Below are 20,615 nucleotides of genomic sequence, written 5' to 3'. Positions count from 1 at the left end.
ACAAGTACAGGACATCATTAAAAGCTGCAAGAGCCTCTCCAGGCACAGGGTTGTAACCTTTGAAATCTTCCACATGTTCATAGCCTTTAAATCGGCTTTTGAGAGATGTTCAGACAGGTTTTGCTTGTCCAAAAGAGGCTCAAAGAGAATCCCACTGTTGAAAAATAGCTGCTCAACACAGTGATAATGAGTCAAAATCTAATCCACCTGAATGCGGTTTTATTGCTTCCCAGAAGCTGAAAAGCAGATGGCATGATAACTTTGATAGAAACAAATGGGCATTTTCTTCCTTCTTACCTGTTTAAGGATTTCTGCTGCTGTTTCATGTGAGCAATCAAATATCACGTAGAACTCTTTGCCCTTCTTCATCTCCTTGAGTAAAGGCCGGGCATCTTTATTCCCAGAGGGCAACTGCCGGATTTTGATTTTAATGTTGTATCTAGAAGGGGCTTTGATGAGTTCTTGCAGGCGAATTAGACCTGGAAAATGACACCCAATCATTCAAATAGCTGCTCTGTGCAATGAATCTTCACTGTCATTTAGACTCAACATTTTATTTCACCATTCCACAATATATTTCAAATTTACTCCATATAAAAGCTTAATGTGTTAGCATATCATTTATCAGATCTTTCACTGGTGAAGCTTAAGAAGTTTCTTTTTGCTTTATGGGTACATTCACCCTGGAAAAAAACCACACCCTGAAAATAAATTTAGAAACTTTTTGGTACATAATTGTTTACTTATTAAAATTATACCACACCCTTCTCCCAAAAGAGCACATCCTTTAATATTAAACAAGAAACACTCTGAAAACCTGGCATTTAATTTACATTAAAGATCAGTAAGCAATGAAATAATAAAGAAAGTGCAATGAAAGGCCTGCCCTTCTGTTTCATGGTACAAATAATATTGTGGTCGACTTCTATGTGGTAAGAGAACCAGCCAGGAATCCAAAGACAGCTCCAGTTTAGCAAGGTGTTGAGATGAATGCCGGTCTGATATTTCAGCCAACATTTAATTTGACCAAACAGAAACTGGGGAGGGTTGTGTTCTCTCTCTATTTTCCATTTCCTTGAGTCAGCATTGTGAAATGGTGGAGTGGAATATGTGTTTGATTTTAACTTCTGGTCTTTCCCAGCTTTAAACTTCTCCGTCACATTGTTGGAGGGCTATAAAATTATTCTCTTTGCTCCATGTAGTTTATCAGCCCAGCTCTGTTTGCTGGAGTTACTGGACACGCCAGAGAATGCTGACAAACTTCAGAAAGCCATTTAAAGCATTGTTCAGATGGGAGACATGCGACAATGGTGGCCAACTTCAAGACTCAGACAAAAATGGAACCAGGAGGAGTTGGGGAAGAGGCAAAAAAACAAAGTTAGCCATGTGCCCAAAACTAGAGTAGCTGGTGTAGGAGTGCAGTGGCTGTTGCTAGCTGGGCCTAAGGCAGAAACAAGAGGTCATAGAAACAGAAGTGGTTGCAAAAATATCCATTCTAGAAAACCCATTGAAACAGATACTGAGTGTGGAATAGTAGTGTGGAATAATCAGTCATATATAACCAACATGCTCTAATTAATGCATGAATGGGTTAAGACCATAGAGTAAGCTGTCCTGCCAGTCACTCTTCTCAACTTGGGAGTAAGGGTTTTCCAGCCTTTGCCCTTCCCATTCCACCATGTAATCCTTACCAGTAAGGAGTTCTAAGATGGTTGCTCCAGCTTAGCTGTGTGGCTTAAGTCATCTTTATGTTTCTATACAAATAATTTAAAAACAGTCACCTTTAATAACCCATGTTTTATTGCTTGTGTTTTCTAACTGCTTTATGGAAAAGCACATGAATCTGACCTTTAAAGAGTTTGTAAATAAACCTTTTTTTAACTTAACAAATGTGTGGTATCTTTCTATGCTAAGGGAAGAGGGTAATTTAGGAAGCAACCTAGAAGAGGATATTTTAAACGTCTAACAGCCTGCACTTTACTTTGCTGCATATTTTGTGATTTTAAATCTCTGCTGGGGTTCTCTCACTAAAGAGTACTTGCCCCAAACCTGGAAATTCTCTCTTTATTTGCCTATCTTTATCTTTAACCAAATCAACAAGTAACAATAAGTGTAGAACTGAATAGCGAAGGGATGCCTAGGGTACTACTATCCAGAGCCCTGAAGGTCAGCAGACAGAACACATCTGCCAGTTTCCTAAGCCTTTCACCTCTCTTGAAAATAGAGCTATCTTTCAGCCTGTCCTGAGTTGAATCATTTGGCCGTGGTTGACAAAAACAGTCACTGTCCTGTAATGCAGAAATAAACGGGGCAGGGGTCCAGGATGCTGGATTCCATTGACTTGAGCCAGGTGTATTGCACAATCCTATACCTACTTATTCAAAAGTAAGCCCAACTTGATTCAGACATACTTCCTAGAAAGGGTGCTTACAACTGTATTCAAATCTGTTTATATCCAAATATGGGTGGAGGATCGGGCTGCAAATATTTAAAATACACTAGGTTGCTGTCTGTTGAGGTCAATAGGTAAATAATCCTCTGCTTTAAAAAAGACATTTAGGAGTTTCTGCATCCCTTGTCCAGTTATGTACAAAATTCGTTTACTCATTCATACACATAAACACACCCTTACGATGCTCTCCAATGAAGCCAAAGGATAATGGGGCTGTTTAGAAACAGATATTGAATTAAACCAAGAATTGCCTAAAAGCCCTTTTGACAAATGGTAATTTTGAAAATGAATCATCAGCCTGCCAGCACATTTGATTTACTTCCTGTGCAAACCTACTTAGCATCTCTGGCATTAGAAGTGCACTAATAGAATGCAAGCTGAAGTATAAAGCAGCATAAAGTATCACCCTATTTCCTCTGATGTGAAGTGGTGATTGCTATGCTGCGAGCTATTGGCTTTTGCTCAAGACCTCGCATTGCATGAGGAAAATTGACTTTTTTCCTTGGTAGACTGCTTCTCTCCTTTCCATTTTTAAGCATCCACAAACCAATACTGTACAGAATATGAACCATTATGATTATTCAAGTGGAAATTGTAGTAGCACAATACAAAGCATAGTTTGGCTGCTAAAAGGGAGGCCTCAAGCTGCAACATTCGGGTTCACAGGCTTCCTGAAAGGACTTTTTATACAGTTGATGAGCTAGCAGAGGGAAGCTGGCTGTAAATCCACAGCTCAGCTGTATTAAGCAGCAAAGAGCCTGGTTCAGCCACTGTGACACAAGTTACATTAACAGAGAAAAATGGAGCTTCAGGCACAATAATTTCAGGTGTAATTTCCGTATACTGATAAGAACTCTTTGGCTCAAAATGATCCCTTTGTCATATACTGTCCTGTGGCAGCAAAATTCCGCATAATAGCTACCGGTGAGTTTTAAGGAAATGGAATTGATTCAGGAAAATGTCTGATCCACAATTGATGTCCAGAAAACACGTGCCCATCTATATATATACTTGCATTCATGTGCAGTGGCAAGAAAATATTCCACAAAGGAAAAGGAGAGAAAATATATACATTCTCTTTCAGTCTGTTTTTCACTCTCCTCTTTTAGTTCTTGAAAATGGTACTCAAATAGGGAAAGGGTTGGCATAGCTCATAAACTTCTTCAGGAGAAAGGGTGTGATATAAAGTTGATAAATAATAATAAACAGTGTATTTTTAAAAGTGTTGTGATGCCTACCTGTACTGTCTTCGTATACTACAGTTATTATCTTCCAGTTGTAATATAGCACCAAATCCAACACTGCTCTGCTGATGGCTGCATAGTCTGGGTAGAGGTTGATGTAAAAGGAATCTTTGTTATCCACTGTAGGATGTTTCCATCGGGTCTGTATATGTGGAACTTCAAGTGCATTGCAGATAGATTGTACCGCACTGACTGATGAGCTGTGAGATGGTCCAAAGAGTGCAGCTACCCCAAGAGCAAGCTGATCACATGCTGTATGAGATAGGGATAAAGAAAAGACCAATAATGCTGTAGGACCATTTTACTCTTTTGCTCCTTTGTCTAACTGAATTGGTGGAATTGCTGAATTTGGGAGGAAATGAGTTCAAAATTAGGGTGGTGGTGGCAAGGGCCAGCTCATCAAAACTTTATAACATCATTGTTTTCAACTACACAGATGGGATTACAAAACCCCAAGAATTTCAAATAAAAATAATGCAAGGGTTTCACTTCATTACTTTTAAATAGGGCTGCCTTCAAATCCCTCAGTCACGATTGTGAGACATTCAGGAGCCCTGAACTATTCTTGTAATTTATTCACCCAATGAAAGTCTTATGAATTATGATGCATGGCACAGTGACCATAGATACATTTCATTGCAATAGGCACAGCAAGGATTTCCAAGCTACCTGACAAATTGCTATCCAAGGGTGTTATAGTTTGTTAATTTCAAGGCAAACACTCATAGAGGATAAAAGGCTACTATTATTCATGGTGACACTTTATGTTGTGAGATGTACTCATTTTATGTGGACCTTTGAGGAAAGCAAAGATGGAACTAGAGATTTGCACATTACACTAATGTTTATCATGCACTGAATCATTTTTTTAAAGCGAGAATTCCAGTAATGTGAAATCAAAATAATATTATACATGTTAGTCCCGTCTGAGTCCCTGATAAAATGCAAATTATTTTATAAGACTGGAGTCATTTTAATATCCTTGAAATAGCATGTATGATTCATGTTTAAATTTGCCTCTTTCATGATAAAGTATAATATATTGAGGAACAAATCAGAGAAATTCCTTACTGATATTTAAAATTCCTTTAAATATCTATGTGCTGATTTCAAATGGCCAAGCATCATGCAGAGATTACATTAAGACACTTAAAGGTATTGCTGATGAATAATCTACCACTGAGCATCTAAGGAAGCGGTGTGCAGGGTCAGAAGAAGAAGAAGAAATTTGATATCCCGCTTTATCACTACCCAAAGGACTCTGAAAGTGGCTAACATTCTCCTTTCCCTTCCTCCCCCACAACAAACACTCTGTGAGGTGAGTGGGGCAGAGCGACTTCAAAGAAGTGTGACTAGCCCAAGGTCACCCAGCAGCTGCATGTGGAGAAGTGGAGACGCGAACCGAGTTCACCAGATTACGAGTCTACTGCTCTTTACCACTACACCACACTGGCTCTCAAAAGTGGGCTGGTCACCCCCTTTCTCTCAGATTCTCCATTCCTCTGCCTCTGCTGGTGCAGAAGGGACAGACCACTCTTGCTAGAGGTCTGAATGGATCACTTGCAAATTGCTTTTGAAATTAGGCTGAGAGCCACATGAAATTAGACTGAGGGCTACATGTGGGCGGAAAGGTGCAGTTTGCCCACTGCTTTATTTTAAAGGTAGTCAGAAGAAGCACTTAAGAGCCACCCGGCCAATGAAAATGAAACCATCCCAAAAGTATCATTTTCTGAAAGCTATGAGCCTGTTCTCGCTTTGAGACTGGGACCAAAGCAGATGTTCTGGATGGTTCCACAGTCAAACAGTGAAGAACTTTGCACGGTCAGCCTTGCCATTAGAAATTGGAAGAGGCAATTGATTTGGGATGTCATGCTTTATTATGGTATGCTTAGCCAAAGGAGAGGCCAAAGGAGAGGCCAAAGGAGGGGATTTTCCTAATCAGGTACCAAAATAACTTGGTCAGCCTTCGGGACTACACATATTGACTCTGCCTGGGGTAGCTCCATATGTGGTTTTGTCTGAGACAGGAAAAAAAGTCTTGGACTGGCCATATGTAGCATCTAGTAAAAGACTGTGTGCATGTGTGTGTCACCATGCACTCAACTGCAACTCTAATCACAACTATCACATCTATATAAAGCTACCTGAAGTGACTTGAAAGACAGTAAACAATGACAGCATTTCAACCTGGATATGTCCTTCATCTACTTGCATCAAGTTAACCCATATTCTCAGCTTGCCAATGTAGCAATATGGATTTTATCACCTCAGCCAACTGGCCAACAATGATAATCTAACTAAGAGATGAAAGCAAACAGGGTTGATTATCATCTACTACGGAAAAGTTGTCAGATAAATTGATGGTATGACCTTAGCCCCATTATGTTATGTTTCAAACTTTTATCATGGTTGTTGTTATTATCTGTTTAGTGGCCTCGGTTTACATATGCTACCTTCCACAATATAATTTGCAAAAGTGAGGTACCCACAAGAAGAGTACACTAAATTTAGAGCAGGTATAGGCAGGTGGAAGAGGAGATACAAGGTAACAAGGGATGTGGGATACAACTGTCTGATCATGAAGTATGTATACTTTATTCCACAGGGATTAGAATTTTTTAGCAATTTATTAAATTGTTCCTCAGGGTGCTAGACAAGCAAGCATTTAATCCATTTATCTTTCTCTGAAGAAACAAGGAATGTCTGACACCATCTAATCTACATGCAGACCAGAAGTCTTGCCTCATCAAAAAGCCCACTTGGGAATGTTGATTTTTCTTAGGCACAACTAGTCATTCACCTCTTAGAGGCCTTCTTGACATATATCATATAAATGGTAATTTATCTCATGGTCCTTTGAAATAAAGACCTGTACATTTTCTGATGGAACCACATGTGGCATCAGAGTTATGAATTACTAAGAAAGGATTCAGAATGCACTCTGCAAATGTATTCACTACATAACGGACTTCAGTTTCTGAGAATCAAATAGGTTTACTAGCAAATAAGTTTATGAAACCATCTACCATGTTGCTGCTACTCACATAAACTTATTACAACCTTGAAATCCAACAGTAATTTCCCATAATATTTTCATAAACCTGATTAAGGTACCGTAGCTTTTAGGCAAGAAATTTTATTCAGCTAAAGGATCTGTTACTACTATTTTCTTAACTAACCATGCTTTAAATAACTTTATTATAATTGTTCCTTAGAAGTTTCAGTGGGGCAGACAACAGTTTAGGGAAGCTTTTAATGTTTAATAGATTATTGTATTTTAATATCCTTCTGGAATCCGCCCAGAGTGGCTGGGGAAACCCAGACAGATGGGCGGGGTATAAATAATAAATTATTATTATTATTATTATTATTATTATTATTATTATTCTGTTGCAATTGATTTATTCCTATTTTACCATGCACGTTACCTTGGAAGAATTTTTATTCAGAAGAGTAGGATAAGTTTTCAATAAATAAATAAATGCTAAAAAATGCAGATACGAATGTTCCATTTTAACATTCTGTGGGGCTTTCCTCTATCAATTTTTAATTTAAAAAGTTATTGTTTAGAAAAGCTTTCTGCTTTCAAGGTCATACCATTTCAGGCTGACTTGATTGAAGTAGACTTTTGTGATTCAAGTAGACTGTGGTCCAGGGGCATTTTGTCGATACTCCTACATGGTCAGGGCTTAATTAAAAATATTTAACAAAAACTAACACTCAGAGACACGGGCAAAACAAATGCAAGGGTAGTAACCGGTCTGCTCTTTCAAAATATTGATAGTATCTCTGTGGTGCACATCAATACACACAACCCTTTACAAATGCTTGAAGATTAAATACTGAAATACTACATGTCCCATACTGTAGAAAGGCTGCTCATTTATAAGCAGGGAAGAGAGAAAATGTTTGATTTTCTGTCGCATACTATTACTATCACAGAGCTAAATATTAGCAAAGAAGATCAGCTCAGCATGGCTCTCTAGATATTTCAATAGCGCAAGCAATTACAGCCTTTTCAAATCTTATATAAAGCAAAGAATTAGATTGTTTCAGATAATTATGCAGTAAAGGCCTAGATTGTGGTTGAAGAAATATGCTGGCCTGGGTGTGTTGTCACAGATTATACTGAATAAACCCAACCTATTTGACATTCATTAGCTAAATTTAGCTGCAACAAACTGACTACAAGGAAAGACAGAAACTTTTAGAGGCAATGTGGGCACAGCATTTGAGAGTCACTTCGAAAGTTACCTCGTCTTGAAGCTTCAAAACTATCAAAAAGGTTAATTCTCTGGATGTCATAGGTTAATGTGGTATTAGGCATCAGTGTTCTGTTTCTGTTAATGTTGGTGACTGCAAATTTGAAAGCTATCTCTTCCACGTTGACAGGTTCATTTTCCACAGTTTCAAATATCCCTCCTGTGAAAATAAAGAGACAACAAAATAAGCTTTAGTCATGTTTTAGCTTGTCTTAGCATGTCATTACATACAACACCAATCTAAATGAAAATAAGGAATGTCCATTTCAGAACAAGAAATAGAGAAAAAAATGGTGGAGAGAGCGGTTTCTATTTCTTGTAGCACCTTGGTATATTGGTATTCAGCTGATGGCTTAACCATCAGTTGGTCAACACAAGAGGATAATGAGAAGGTAAACCGGTTTGAGGTTTTTTTTTAAACAATCAAATGGTATATAAATTGTTTGAAATAAATGAAGAAGTAAATTTTGATTTCAATCAACCACAGGGTAGTTATGGTTCGTTGAAATAAGCTAACTTCATAAACCATGGTTGGAAGGTGACTTGTTTCAAACAAACCAGAGTTTAGATGAACCAGTTTTTCAGGTTCAGATTACATGTGTCCAGAGAAGGGCAACAAAGATAGTGAGTGGCCTGCAGCCTATGGTAAGTGTGATGTCTGAACCAGGCCTCTATCTTTCAGCCTCTATTGAGATAACAGCATGAAGGAGTAAATCACAACATAAAGATTGTAAGTGTATAGTATATAATAACATAACACGTATTTTTAAAATTTGAGGTCCGGTTTTAGTGGCACCTGTCATTACTTCAATAAATATCTCTCACGCCCCAGCTGTATGTGAACATGTACTGTAGATAATGCCCCTTAGATTAAACTTTGGAAATGTGGGGCTTGAGAAATGCATAATAAACAGCATATTTCGAAGCAAGTTCTTTAAGCAGCCACATCTAACTTGCACCTCTTGATTTGCATGTATAATTTACTCATTTACTGCTATCCACTAGAGAATACTTTGAATTTTGCAGTCACTTATTTCCCCATGTGAAATTCACAATTCACATATTGCTTAATATTTCCCAGTCAACAAAATATAATCTGCTAATGTGCTGCAAGGGCTCTTTTGATTTTTATATGTCACCGGTATAGAGTAGCATAGTCATTATCTGACAATCAGGAAATGGAAATACACAGTAGAATTACAACCTACTTTACATTTTAACTCAGCAGTCACAATGTTAATAGTTCTTAGAAGAAAATAAGATTGAAATGTCATACACTTTTAAAGCAAGTAACATTGGGTTTACCATTTAAATAACATGTAATTTTATAGATGATCACATCTTAAACAATTTTATTGTGTATCCCTCTATATTACAGCTGCCTCACAATTCTTTATCCCATAATTCTTTTAGATAATGAATAATGACATTACCAACCAGTCTACTGGTCCCTTGGTTCACTCTACTTAGCATTCCCCAATAGTACTTCGTTTGGATTATAGTACCAACTACTGAGCTACATGCTGAAATTAATGTCAGTCAGATCTGTCTGTCATATTTTTCTCTTATCAGGACTCCTGTAATCTCTGGAAGATTTATATCTATAAGTTCCCTCCAGCCATCAAGAAACATCTGACAGTCCTTTGTCAGTTTGAACATGCACCAAATAACTTTCATTGCTACTATTTGTCATCGTCCGCTCATTCACTGAGTTGGTGCCCACCTTTTGCGGTTGCAGAACCCTGCTTTTCCTATAAATGCAAACTTTTTGCAGTTCAGCCAGTTATTTTCCTGCACAAGCTTGATAATAAAGAATGGTGTTACAAAAAGGGTCACCGCCTTGCTTGTGATATAGGACTGCCTAAGAGACATTCCATGTAATTTATGAACAAGACAGTAGATATCCTCTTAGATACCTTGGACACATGGAAAGGAAAGAGCCAGGCCTGGATCTTCTCCTTTCTAGTAATCAACTAGCCTTGAGACACAGTAGCCTAGCATGGTTGAGATTGCAATCAAATAAGGCTCCATAATCAACTCCAGGTTTCTAATTCAGTATAGTTTATTATTCCTGCAATCCTAAAGTCTTTGGGAGGGCACACCAATGGTCAAAGGGTGCATTGGATCTCCCAATCTGAGGATAGAGAGAGCTCAAACTTTGGAAAGGGAGAACAAGTGTCATTTCCCCTCCCTCCTCTGACTTGTACAACCACCTCTGTGGCTGTTACCCCACCAGTATTGAACTGTGACATGGTAGGACCAAAAAGAGGATGTGCTGGGAAGAGATATGAAGACCTGGTGACTTTCCAATCACCTGATACTCCTCCAAACCCAGAAACTTGAGGGTCGCCTCTCTCCATATGAATCTACCCAAATCCTACAAACATCATGCAGGCCCTTCTTCGTGTATCTCCTCCACAAAAGGTCTGGAGGGGTGGCTACATGAGAATGGGCCTACATGTGTGTTGTTAAAAACACACACATCCACATGATGCCCTTCAGTAGTTCCACAGGTGAGTAACATGGGGTGTACATTGTACCCCCCCATTACCATGGATCCATTACCATGGATCAACATTGTCTGGACACAAGAAGAACATTGTACATATAGTATACATCAGATCCACTTTAATTTGCTGGGTGTACTCAGCCTCGTTATTTAATGAAACTAAAGGGAGCCTCCAGACTAAAGATTGGAAAGTTCCTCAGCTGTAAGATCAGTCATTACTTACGCTTAGCTAGTGCCATCTTTGTTCATGCCAATATTTAGTCCCCTTAACACCATAAAGCTAAATCACTTCCCTGAATCTGCTGCTTTTGCTTTGGCATTGATTCCCCACCCCACCCCCCACCGCATGATCTAAATGTGCAAACTATTTATGAGGTTATTAGTTCTCCAGTGGTTCGTCTTTGAAAATAAAAAACTGAATACACTTTATGAGCTTTCCTGTAGAAGGAATCATGATATACATGCAAGTAACAAATTATTTATCTGTTTCAATATTTACTCAATACCCCACAAGCTTGTGAATCATAATCTCTAGACTGACAGTGAAATGGAAGATTAAAGTGGCAGCCTTGATGGAGAACCCATAAAATGTCAGATGCTGTATATAGGTAAACATAATTAGTGTATCTTAGAAATTAACTGCCTGGAAAGAGCTACAAGGAAGAAACTCAATATAAAAAAAGATAATGAAATAAATCATTAAAAATGCTAGGAAAGTCTGCGCATGGAAGTCAGTGCAGATCTTTGGACAAATGTGCAGTTTATAGTGAGTATACATATGAAGATCTGAGTGGAAGGTCTTTAAAGGTAAAGCCTATAATTTCCCAATTCATTTGCTTGATGTAAAATTACAGGTCCATTCTATTACAGGTTTTGCAGCCTTATAAAGGCCTGGAACATTCAGATTAACAGCCACATCCTATGTATGTTTACTGAAGAGTCTCACTGAACTGAATGATGCATACTTTCTTCTAAACGTGCCAATAATTGCGTCCTGAAGCAATCAAATGATTATTTCAAAATGGATTGGCTAGAACATTCCTGTGGGATTAAAGACGCTAGCATATCCTTTACTCTTCCCAAAACTCTCATAAATTCACGGGAAGAATGTGGTATTTAATCCTTTAAGCAGGGGAAGGGAACCTATAGATGCTGCTGGACTAAAAGTACCATCAACCAATGGCCACGATAGCTGGTGTTGATGGAGTCCAACATCTGAAGGGCCACAGATTCCTTGCCTCTGTTTTAAATTGCACAATAGAAGTGTAGGAAACTGCTTCATACCAGTTCAGACTAGTTGTCCATCTCGTCCAGCTTTATTCACTCTGACTGGCAGGATGTCAGGCCGAGGATCTTTTGCATAACTGTTACCTGATCTTTTTAACTGGAGATGCCAAGGGTTGACTCTGGATGCAAATAATGCATTCTAATTCTGAAGGTTTGGGGGCATTTTACCTTACAATGAATGCTCAAACGGTTGAGGCATTTAGTTTAGAGGGAAGTATGACAGAGGGCACTTCCATTTGTCGCATGATTTCTTCCGTTTGTCCCGTGATTTCTAGGCATGGGTCAAAAACATTTTTCTTTAGTCCCACCCCTTTCCCTGACAAAACCTGCTGTTTATTGCTGAATCAGAACAAACGTCAATCTGCTGAAAACCCAATTGACATTTGTTTTGTTTCAGCAATAAACAGCAGGTTTTGTCAGGGAAAGAGGCAAGATAAAATACAAACCTCTTGGAGCCGTGCCTAGGATTCATGGGACAAATGGGAGGGTGAATGAGCATATATACAGATTAAGGAATAATAATATGTTTGAATTTTTAGCATAAGATAAGCTGCATTGTCCTCTTTCTCTGAATCTTTCCACGCTACTGTTGCCATCTGAACACATATGTAAAAGTATTAAAAAGTGAACTAACATCTGATGGATGTTTCAGGTGACTTTGACTAAGATGTAGTTACTAAAATCATTGTTTCAAAATGTAGTCATGTCATACATCTTGCGTATGCTCTGACCTTGATCTGTCTACAGTAAGTGTCTAGTAAATAAGTCACACTAGAGAACATAAATGCATATACCAAGTAGCAACAGTTTTTGAGACAAAGACAATAACAGATCTGATATTTTATCGAATGTGTTGTACTTTGCATGTAAGTGCTCTCAGTTCTATACCTAACATAAACAAACTCCAGTTAAAAGTTAGCAAGGCTGCAAAAAACTTCTGCCTGACGTTTTTGAAGGCTGTTGCAAGTCAGTGTAGACAATAGTGGGCTGCATTAGAGGTGGGTAATGTGTGACCCTTCAGATATTGTTAGACTGCCATCTTCACCATTCCTGACCATTGTACAAGCTAGCTGGGACTGATGGTTTAAAGCAGGGACTGGGAACCTGTGGCCTTCTGGGTGTTGCTAGACTACAGCTCCCATCATTCCTGACCGTTGGTTATGCTGGCTGGGGCTGATGGGAGTTGTAGTCCAGGAAAATCTGGAGGTGCACAGATTCCCCCCCCCCCCAGGTTTAATGTTGTCTTTCTGCTTCCATTGGAAACTATGTACCACACCACTGTTTTCATTTTAACATAGATTCAAACCAGGACAAGAGGGTTATTTCATTATTTTTATAAATAACTAAAGCATAATTGTGAAATACCCACTTATTTAACAGTGTATCATTAAATACAGTGTACTTTTAGAAACACGAGATAAGCATGAACGAAAAGTAGCTATAAACAAAGTAAATAAAATGCAATGGCTAGAATGAAGACCAGAAGGGAACTCACTTTTAAATGCCTTATGGGACAAAGTACGGGTAGACTCTTCTCTGAGCTAATATTATTGACTTTCCCACTGGAATTACTATACAATTATGTATAGTGAAGTTCTGTTTGTGCAGTTATGAATTAATTAAGGACATGTAAAGAACTCACACAGAGATATTAAAATCACCATATTCTCACACTCTTAGATGAGAATGAGGCTGGAAGGTTATTAGATATTTCCGGCAACCATTTACATTTCAGTCAGATTAATTGCATAGGTACAGAAATACCTTTGGACATTACAGCCGGAGACGTTGTCACAGCATATTAACATTAACCCCATGATCAAATTAATATTTCAACCTTATGTGTTCCTGCCATAACTCCTGGGGAAGCAGAATCACAGAGCTGAGAAAGTCTTGAAGGTGAGCTAAGACAGGATGTTCTATATGCAAACCTTTCTAACAAATTAGGCGACATCAATTATAAATATGGATTTGGGTAGCAGCAGAGAAGGCATCAAGGAATCATGCTTCCTATATCACAGGTGTAACTTCCTGTTCCCTCCCCACTCCCTCCCTCTCTTCCTTTGACCAGCGTTGGATGCAGACATGCCTTCACTTGCTCCAGTTGTGCCTACATAATTTTTACTGCTGCCACTGCTGTGAACCAAGACGTAAATCTTATTTCTAAACTTACTTTCCAAATTGCTGTCTGATTCTTTTTTAAGCAGGGTAAGAAGGGGGCAGCCAGTTTACTTCACAGTTAGGATTGCTCAAAACAGCCTAATTTACAGCCTAATTCCTGTGCTTTTAATTTTGTTTGAAACTTTAACCCACACATGTGGGTTGAATAAATTGCATGTGGAGGGATAAATTGCAATTAATATATCCTCTCCTACCCAATTAATATATCCCCTCCTACCCATTAAAACTCATCCCACACCCACATTGCTACCTCATATGGAGATGCTCTGGGTGGATGACTGTATGCCTGGAGGGATGCTTTACAAGCATCCCTGTGAAGCATAACTATATGGTTGTCTGTGGGGAAGAGGGCAGTCATCTTGTGTCCCTTGACAACAAGTGAGGGTGTTTATATGGTTAGTCAATCAACCAGTCCTTCTGATTCGCCACAAATATAAAGTTGTCTTTTGTGAGCTGCTCTGAGTGCAACTTTCTTAATAACAAATATGAAATAAAATGTATGTAGACAGACAGGATAGATAAAACATAGTTTATTATATGGAGGTTCCTGGTTCCCAACAGAGTCTTTTTCAATTAGGCGTTCAAGCCTGAAAGTATTTCCCTATGGCTCTATTGACATAATTCAGGCTCCTGAGTTTCTCAGTAATGAATCCCTTTTTAAAAGAACAACTGACCTGATTTACTTAGTTTTGCACAGCGGGCACGTGTCTGTAGCATGTTAAAAGGTTGCTTGAGAAGCAAAAACATTGTTGTGTGCCTATGAACACCAGTCATGTGCTGGCGAAGTATCAGAATAACCAGTTAAGCAGGCGTATGAAATGTAGTGGTTAACTGACATGCTTTTATTCATTGTATTGTCTGACCAACATCTAGTGATGAGGCAGGAGCTAAGCAAGAGCGCATTGAAGGAAGCTGAGCCAAGAAGCGCAGTAGAATCAGTTATCCCAGCAAGAGTCTAAGAGCAACTGAGAGTCTTATATTCTCTTGCCAGCCTCTCCTTTTCCTGGGTATCTACACCTCTAACTTCTCCCTCCTGAGTAGATCCTTCCTCCCAAGGAGGCCCCTGGCAAAAAAAAGCCTCTTCGCAGCTAAATGAGCCCTCCTATGACAACTCAGAGTTTGTCACCACTACTGCCTTGAAGTCCAGGAGGCAAATGGGGGAAATTATACACATACAGACATAACCTGAGCTCCTTTACAGGAATGAAGCTCTGAAATGATGAAACTGATACCTTTTCTGGACAGAATAAATCCTCTATGGAGCCCTTTTCTGGGCTTCCTTCAGAAAACAAAACATATTTTTTTGACCATCCTTGTTAGAGGAATTATGTGAGTGAGAAACAGAGGAGCAAGAGAAGAAGAGAGTGTTTTGACACTTTCATAATCTTGTTTACACTGTCAAAGGGCACCCAAAGCCTAGTACTGTAATGTGTGAAATTCCCTTCACGACTATGTCACATCAAAATTTTGATTTCCCGCAATACCCTCAGCAAGGATCCTACAAATTTGCTTTGACATTATAAACATGCCCATATCATGCTGCAGATGATTAGAGACTGAATCGAAATAGAGCAACCTTGACAGTAACTTCCTTCAATAGTGTTGGTCTATGTTTTTGATAATTATCCACAGCCAAGAGAAGGAGCACACAGATGGATGCAAACCCTGAGCAGTGTGAAATAACAAAAATGTTATTTTTAATCAAATGAAATTATAGAGATCAATATGTCAGATTATCACTTTTGCCTCACATCTTTGTTAATCACATGTAGCAATCTATAATGCAGAAAGTGTTCCACAAAATAATAAATAAAATATAATCATCATAATATAGCTCACCACCTTGGGGTGGGAAGTAAAGAGATTCTCAAGAAAAAGATCTTTTGTGCATACTGTATTTTTGAACTAAGACATGTAATGGTTTGATCTTGCTCCCCACCCAGTCCTCTTTCTTGTTATATGGGCTATCTGTTATATGGGCTATCTGTACAAAGAAATAAACATTATGTCTTCCTCATCAAAAGTTACACTGCTCGAGTGCCCATTAGTTATCTATAAGGCGCTTACAAACATAAGGTTTTTACTGTAGCTGCAGAAATCTCAGCTTATCCTGGAAAAGCAAGGATTAGCTGAGATCACAGCCTTTTCATATAGCACAGCTTTAAAAGAACAATTTGATTTTTGGAATCAAAATAAAAGAGAAAGAAAGAGAAATTAGAATACACTGTCTTTTGAGTTATATCTGATTTGTTCCCTTCCTGCTACCTTTTTCTTCTGAACTAACTGCAAAGGCATTTCATTGATCAATGAAATAATAAGCTCCCTTTCTTCTCAACTCCAGGGAGTGATCTACCTAGATCTTTGGAACAACTTTGAGATTAGGAGGGAAATGTGTGTGCTCTTTTCTACTTCATGCAGGGGGGAGAGACAGTGAAAAAATGCAATGCAGTTGGATCTAGGATTGAACATTAAGAACCATGATGACTGCACTGCTTAATATCTTCCAATTAATATACACATTTAATTGTTTAAATGTAAAAAAAATTCTACCCTGACTTTCATGACATATTTTCACAAAGTGGCTTACAGTGAAAACTTTTAAATATTTAATATTTTTATTGAACAAACATAATAAAAGCAACGTCAGATTGAAAACATTACACGCCGCACCAATGTCCACAGCAGTGCAAGATTCCAGGCACCTACCCGGAGTTCGTGTTTCCTTTGGAACATTATATAGGAGAGTGGCAATAAGAGCAGTCAAAAGACTTAGCATAATAAAAGGTATTTAGAGAAAGACCACAAGAGAGGAGCCCAGACAGTGTTCCTTTGGAGAGGGACAGGATTCCAAAAGCATGTGAGTACCACTGAAAATGTACACACCACCTTCTAGATAACATCTCTCTCTCTCTCTCTCTCTCTCTCTCTCTCTCTCTCTCTCTCTCTCTCTCTCTCTCTCTGTGTGTGTGTGTGTGTGTGTGTGAGAGAGAGAGAGAGAGAGAGAGAGAGAGAGAGAGAGAGAGAGAGATGAAAGTGGGAATACCACTAGCTGAGAAGATTAGTTTATTCTGAGATCTAATGAAATGTTATCACATCAGATAAATGACCTATTTACTAACTGTTCATCCATAAAGTATATCATGCAATAAGAGGGTAGGTTGGGAGAGGTAGGTATTAGTTATTTGCTTCTTCAGCACAGCCATCTAGTAGCACATCATTATTTAGCACCAATACAAAATGAGTACATGTTTTCCTTCTCTGAGGATAGCTAAGAGGCATCCAATTGCTAAGTGGACTTGGATGAGATATGCAGAGCCATTCTAATGAGGGCCTGGGGAGCACGGGGCAGCAGATTCTCTGTTCTACCCAAAGCTTTCCCCCTTATTAGCACTATGCCAGGTCCAGACTCGTAGCTGATTGGCCAGAGGATTAGTCTCCTTTGAAGATACGCTGAGTTTTATATCAAAAGTTGCCAGCATCCTTTCTCCTGGCTTGTTGGCAGGAGGATCATCAGCAGTAGCTTACTGCCCATGATCATAGAATTGTAGAGTTGGAAGGGAACCCCAAGGGTCAGCTAGGAGGCTAGCAGCGAGGCAATGCTGCCCCATCCACCACAGGGGTTAGGATTGCTCCCTAAGTAAATCATTCCTGCCTAATTTTTTATGGTAAATGCCATAGCTGGAGGAAGGAGTTTGAAAATGTTCCAAACATAACCTTATGTTCTGTCTATAGAAAGCAAAACATGTTCATTCAACGAACAAATCAATATCTTTGACCATGCTCAGTTGGTACACAATGACTGTGGTTGTCATTGTAGGATACAGATAAGTGCTCAATATGTAGAAGATGTAAGACACAGATTAAATATTGCTTGGTTAGGACCAAGCAAAGATTAAAAGCTATAAAGAGCATTGAGAGCATCTGATAAAAGGGCACTATGGTGAATTGTGTTGGAATATGTTCAAGCCGTTGTTGCCATCCAAGCAGAACTGTTCTCTGATGCTTTTGCATAAGGGACCATTTACACTTGACCGAGTCTGTCGCTATGTGACAAGCAGACACAGCCATTCATGGGAAGAAGAAGAAGAAATAACAGTATGTTTGATGCTGCTATAGACAAAAATATTTCCATACTGAGGTTTTAAGCTGAAACAGTTTCTTGTGATTTTCAGGCCAGCAACAAGGTCAGGTTGCAGATAATATTAGCACCAAACACTTTCCATTTTGGTATAACAAAACTTCAGCATTTCACAGAGGGAAGCCGCTACCTTTGCCTGATGTTGTGCGATGTCCTCTTGGCTAGGATCCAAAGACCTCTTAAGTCTCTCCTGAGGCTTTTGGCTTAAATCACTAGACCCTTCCTGCCAGAACAGTGCTTTTACAACTCTCTTCAGTCTTCTGTCATGTGACTGTTCAAGTATAAAGCACTAATGGGTGCATGAAACAAGAACTATATAAGCATTTTACATTGAAGGGGCTTGTTCTACACTTTATCACCCCCTTTGGGAAAACTGCAGTTGTATTGGCGTTACTAGCAATCCTTCTATTTTTACCCATGATGCACTCTGATAGGAAACTTTCCATCAGCACATACATGTGGAACTGCACTCATTTTTAATTTCTTTACAAGACTGTGTTCTAAATGATGTCTCTTGGCTGCCATATAGACATTAAAAGTAAGGGGTCTGGGTTTTGAAACTTCCTTGGCAATTATCAATCTGGAACATTACTGCTTCTGAGTCCACTAAGGGCTGTTTGAATTGAGAAATGCTCTATTCATGCCATCATTAGTGAATACTAAAATTCCAAGATACTGCCTTGTCTGCACCCACTCCTAACTCAAGAGACCAAGTTTATGCTGGTTAAAATGGCAGGATTGCTTTATGACAGTTTTTTTTGTTTAAAGGGGGGAATGTTTTTTCCAAAAGCCTACACTTCCTTGCCAACTACTGAAAAATACTTCCTGTGTGAAATAAGATAGATATTATTATTTTAAATAAGACCATAGCCTTATTCAGGCATTTCAATTACTTCCTGAATGATCTAATGCAGTTCTCTGGTTTTTTAAGAAACAAAACAAAGTCTTATTTGTTTTACATGCATTTTAATAGAAGGCCAGAAGTTGTGCCTTTTACCAGTTTGGGCTTCAATCTACCCATGTCTACTCAGAACATATATTCAACAGGGTTTATTCCAAAGCTAAACGGGGGTAGGGGTTTGCAGCCTTAGATTGGTACACCAGGTGGTATACCCTAACTAAAGTGTTGCACTTGTTGCTAGTGGATTTCCAGACTCATTTTAAATGCTGGTTTAGACCTTTAAAGCCCTAAATGGTTTGCAGCCAGGTTACTTGCCTGCATCCATATAAACCTGCCCATGTTTTAAGACTGGCCCACTTGTAAGATCAGTTAAACTAGTGGACACTAAGGACAGCGCATTCTCAGAAGTGGTCCCTAACTTTTAAGATGTACAGATATAAAAAACCCCACCTGTTTCTCTCACCTTGTGCAAGAGGTGGTTGGGTTTGATATGCTGTTTTGTTATTTTATTGATGCGACTGGGGATGGTTTTACCTTGGCTGAATTATATTTAGTATATACAATATTATACTATAGGGCTGTATTTTTATGATCATATTGCTGTTCCCCATCACGTGTTCCGGGAAAAGAAATATTTAAAACTAACTAACAAATGGAAATGTGTTTTTAATTACAATTCTTCCTGCAGATTTTTTAATAAATAAAAAAAGATTAATGTGGAAACGGGATGGAACAGACTTCTGAGTGAACACACATGAAAGCGATGTGAACCAGAAATGGACTGATTAGCCCATCTGTACTTCTAAGAGCTGTGCAGCTGATGAGAACAGAGAACCACCACAATAAAGTGGCATTTTACTTGGTTGTATTTCATTCTTCTCTTTGCTCCCCACCATCTGCATTTTACTTTTACTTTATATTTTTCAGAACTTTAAATAGCCTTCGGTACGCAACTAGTGTTGTTGTATGTTAGATTAAACATCTTCATAGCATATAAATAAGTAGAGATAATGGTCAGCAAATTGGGGGAAAGAAAGAAGGTTGCAATTAAAATAATCAGGAAATGAAAATAATGTGAATGCCACCAGAAGCGTGTTAGGACCCAGTGATTACTGTGAGATATTTTAGTGTGATAGAGAAACAAATTGATTCATTTGCGAAATTTATGCTAAACCTCCTTTCTCGGGTACTACTTTGTTAAATCCTGCTTCCAACTGGATAGCATATTTTACAGGTAACTTAACAGCATTCATGGTTGTTGTTTTAAAAAGTCAAATCCTCTTTGTAACCTTCATTTCTTCCTAAAGATAAATAAGAAAAACTTACTCTAAGCTAATAACTACCATTAAACCCAAAGAAGTACAGGGAAGGAGGAACCTGCGCTTCCCAGAAACTAATTAACAAGTTAAGTCAAGCAAGCAAGCCATAACGTTAGCTTCACTTAGTGTTATGCATTTTCATACAGGGCATGACCCCTGCTGGGATCTACTCACCCCAGCTGGTAGGGAAATTGATTTTTTCCTCCTTTATGCTAATTAACAGCAAGACTGGAGATGAGCGGTTGCCCCATCCAAGATTTTAGCAAGCGAAATCTGGATGTCTCAAGCAGTTTGATATGCTGTAGCTACAGGGGAAGACAAT

The 20,615-nt window shown here is 38.7% G+C and overlaps 1 protein-coding gene and 1 long non-coding RNA gene across 5 annotated transcripts in view; one reads left to right on the top strand and one right to left on the bottom strand.

Annotated features, from left to right (window-relative positions):
* The window catches only part of GRIK1 (glutamate ionotropic receptor kainate type subunit 1), a 260,499-nt gene that overhangs the window by 59,998 nt on the left and 179,886 nt on the right, over positions 1 to 20,615 (bottom strand). For all 4 annotated transcript variants that reach the window (XR_015949577.1, XM_088667964.1, XM_035115110.3 and 1 more), the window contains 3 exons: positions 7,951 to 8,118; positions 3,691 to 3,948; positions 298 to 479 (listed from right to left, as the gene is read on the bottom strand). Coding sequence is in view for 3 of the 4 variants with exons in the window: in XM_035115110.3 (XP_034971001.1) it covers positions 298 to 479; positions 3,691 to 3,948; positions 7,951 to 8,118 (608 nt within the window). In the remaining variant the exon portion in view is untranslated. The remainder of the gene's footprint in view (positions 1 to 297; positions 480 to 3,690; positions 3,949 to 7,950; positions 8,119 to 20,615) is intronic.
* The window catches only part of LOC148685954 (uncharacterized), a 129,597-nt gene that overhangs the window by 70,888 nt on the left and 38,094 nt on the right, over positions 1 to 20,615 (top strand). The window lies entirely within an intron of this gene.

Source organism: Zootoca vivipara, chromosome 4, assembly GCF_965207765.1.
Source record: "Zootoca vivipara chromosome 4, rZooViv2.hap1.1, whole genome shotgun sequence".
Classification (NCBI taxonomy): Eukaryota; Metazoa; Chordata; class Lepidosauria; order Squamata; family Lacertidae; genus Zootoca; species Zootoca vivipara.
The sequence above is the reverse complement of the archived record's forward strand: the minus strand, read 5'-3'. Positions and strand labels throughout refer to the sequence as shown.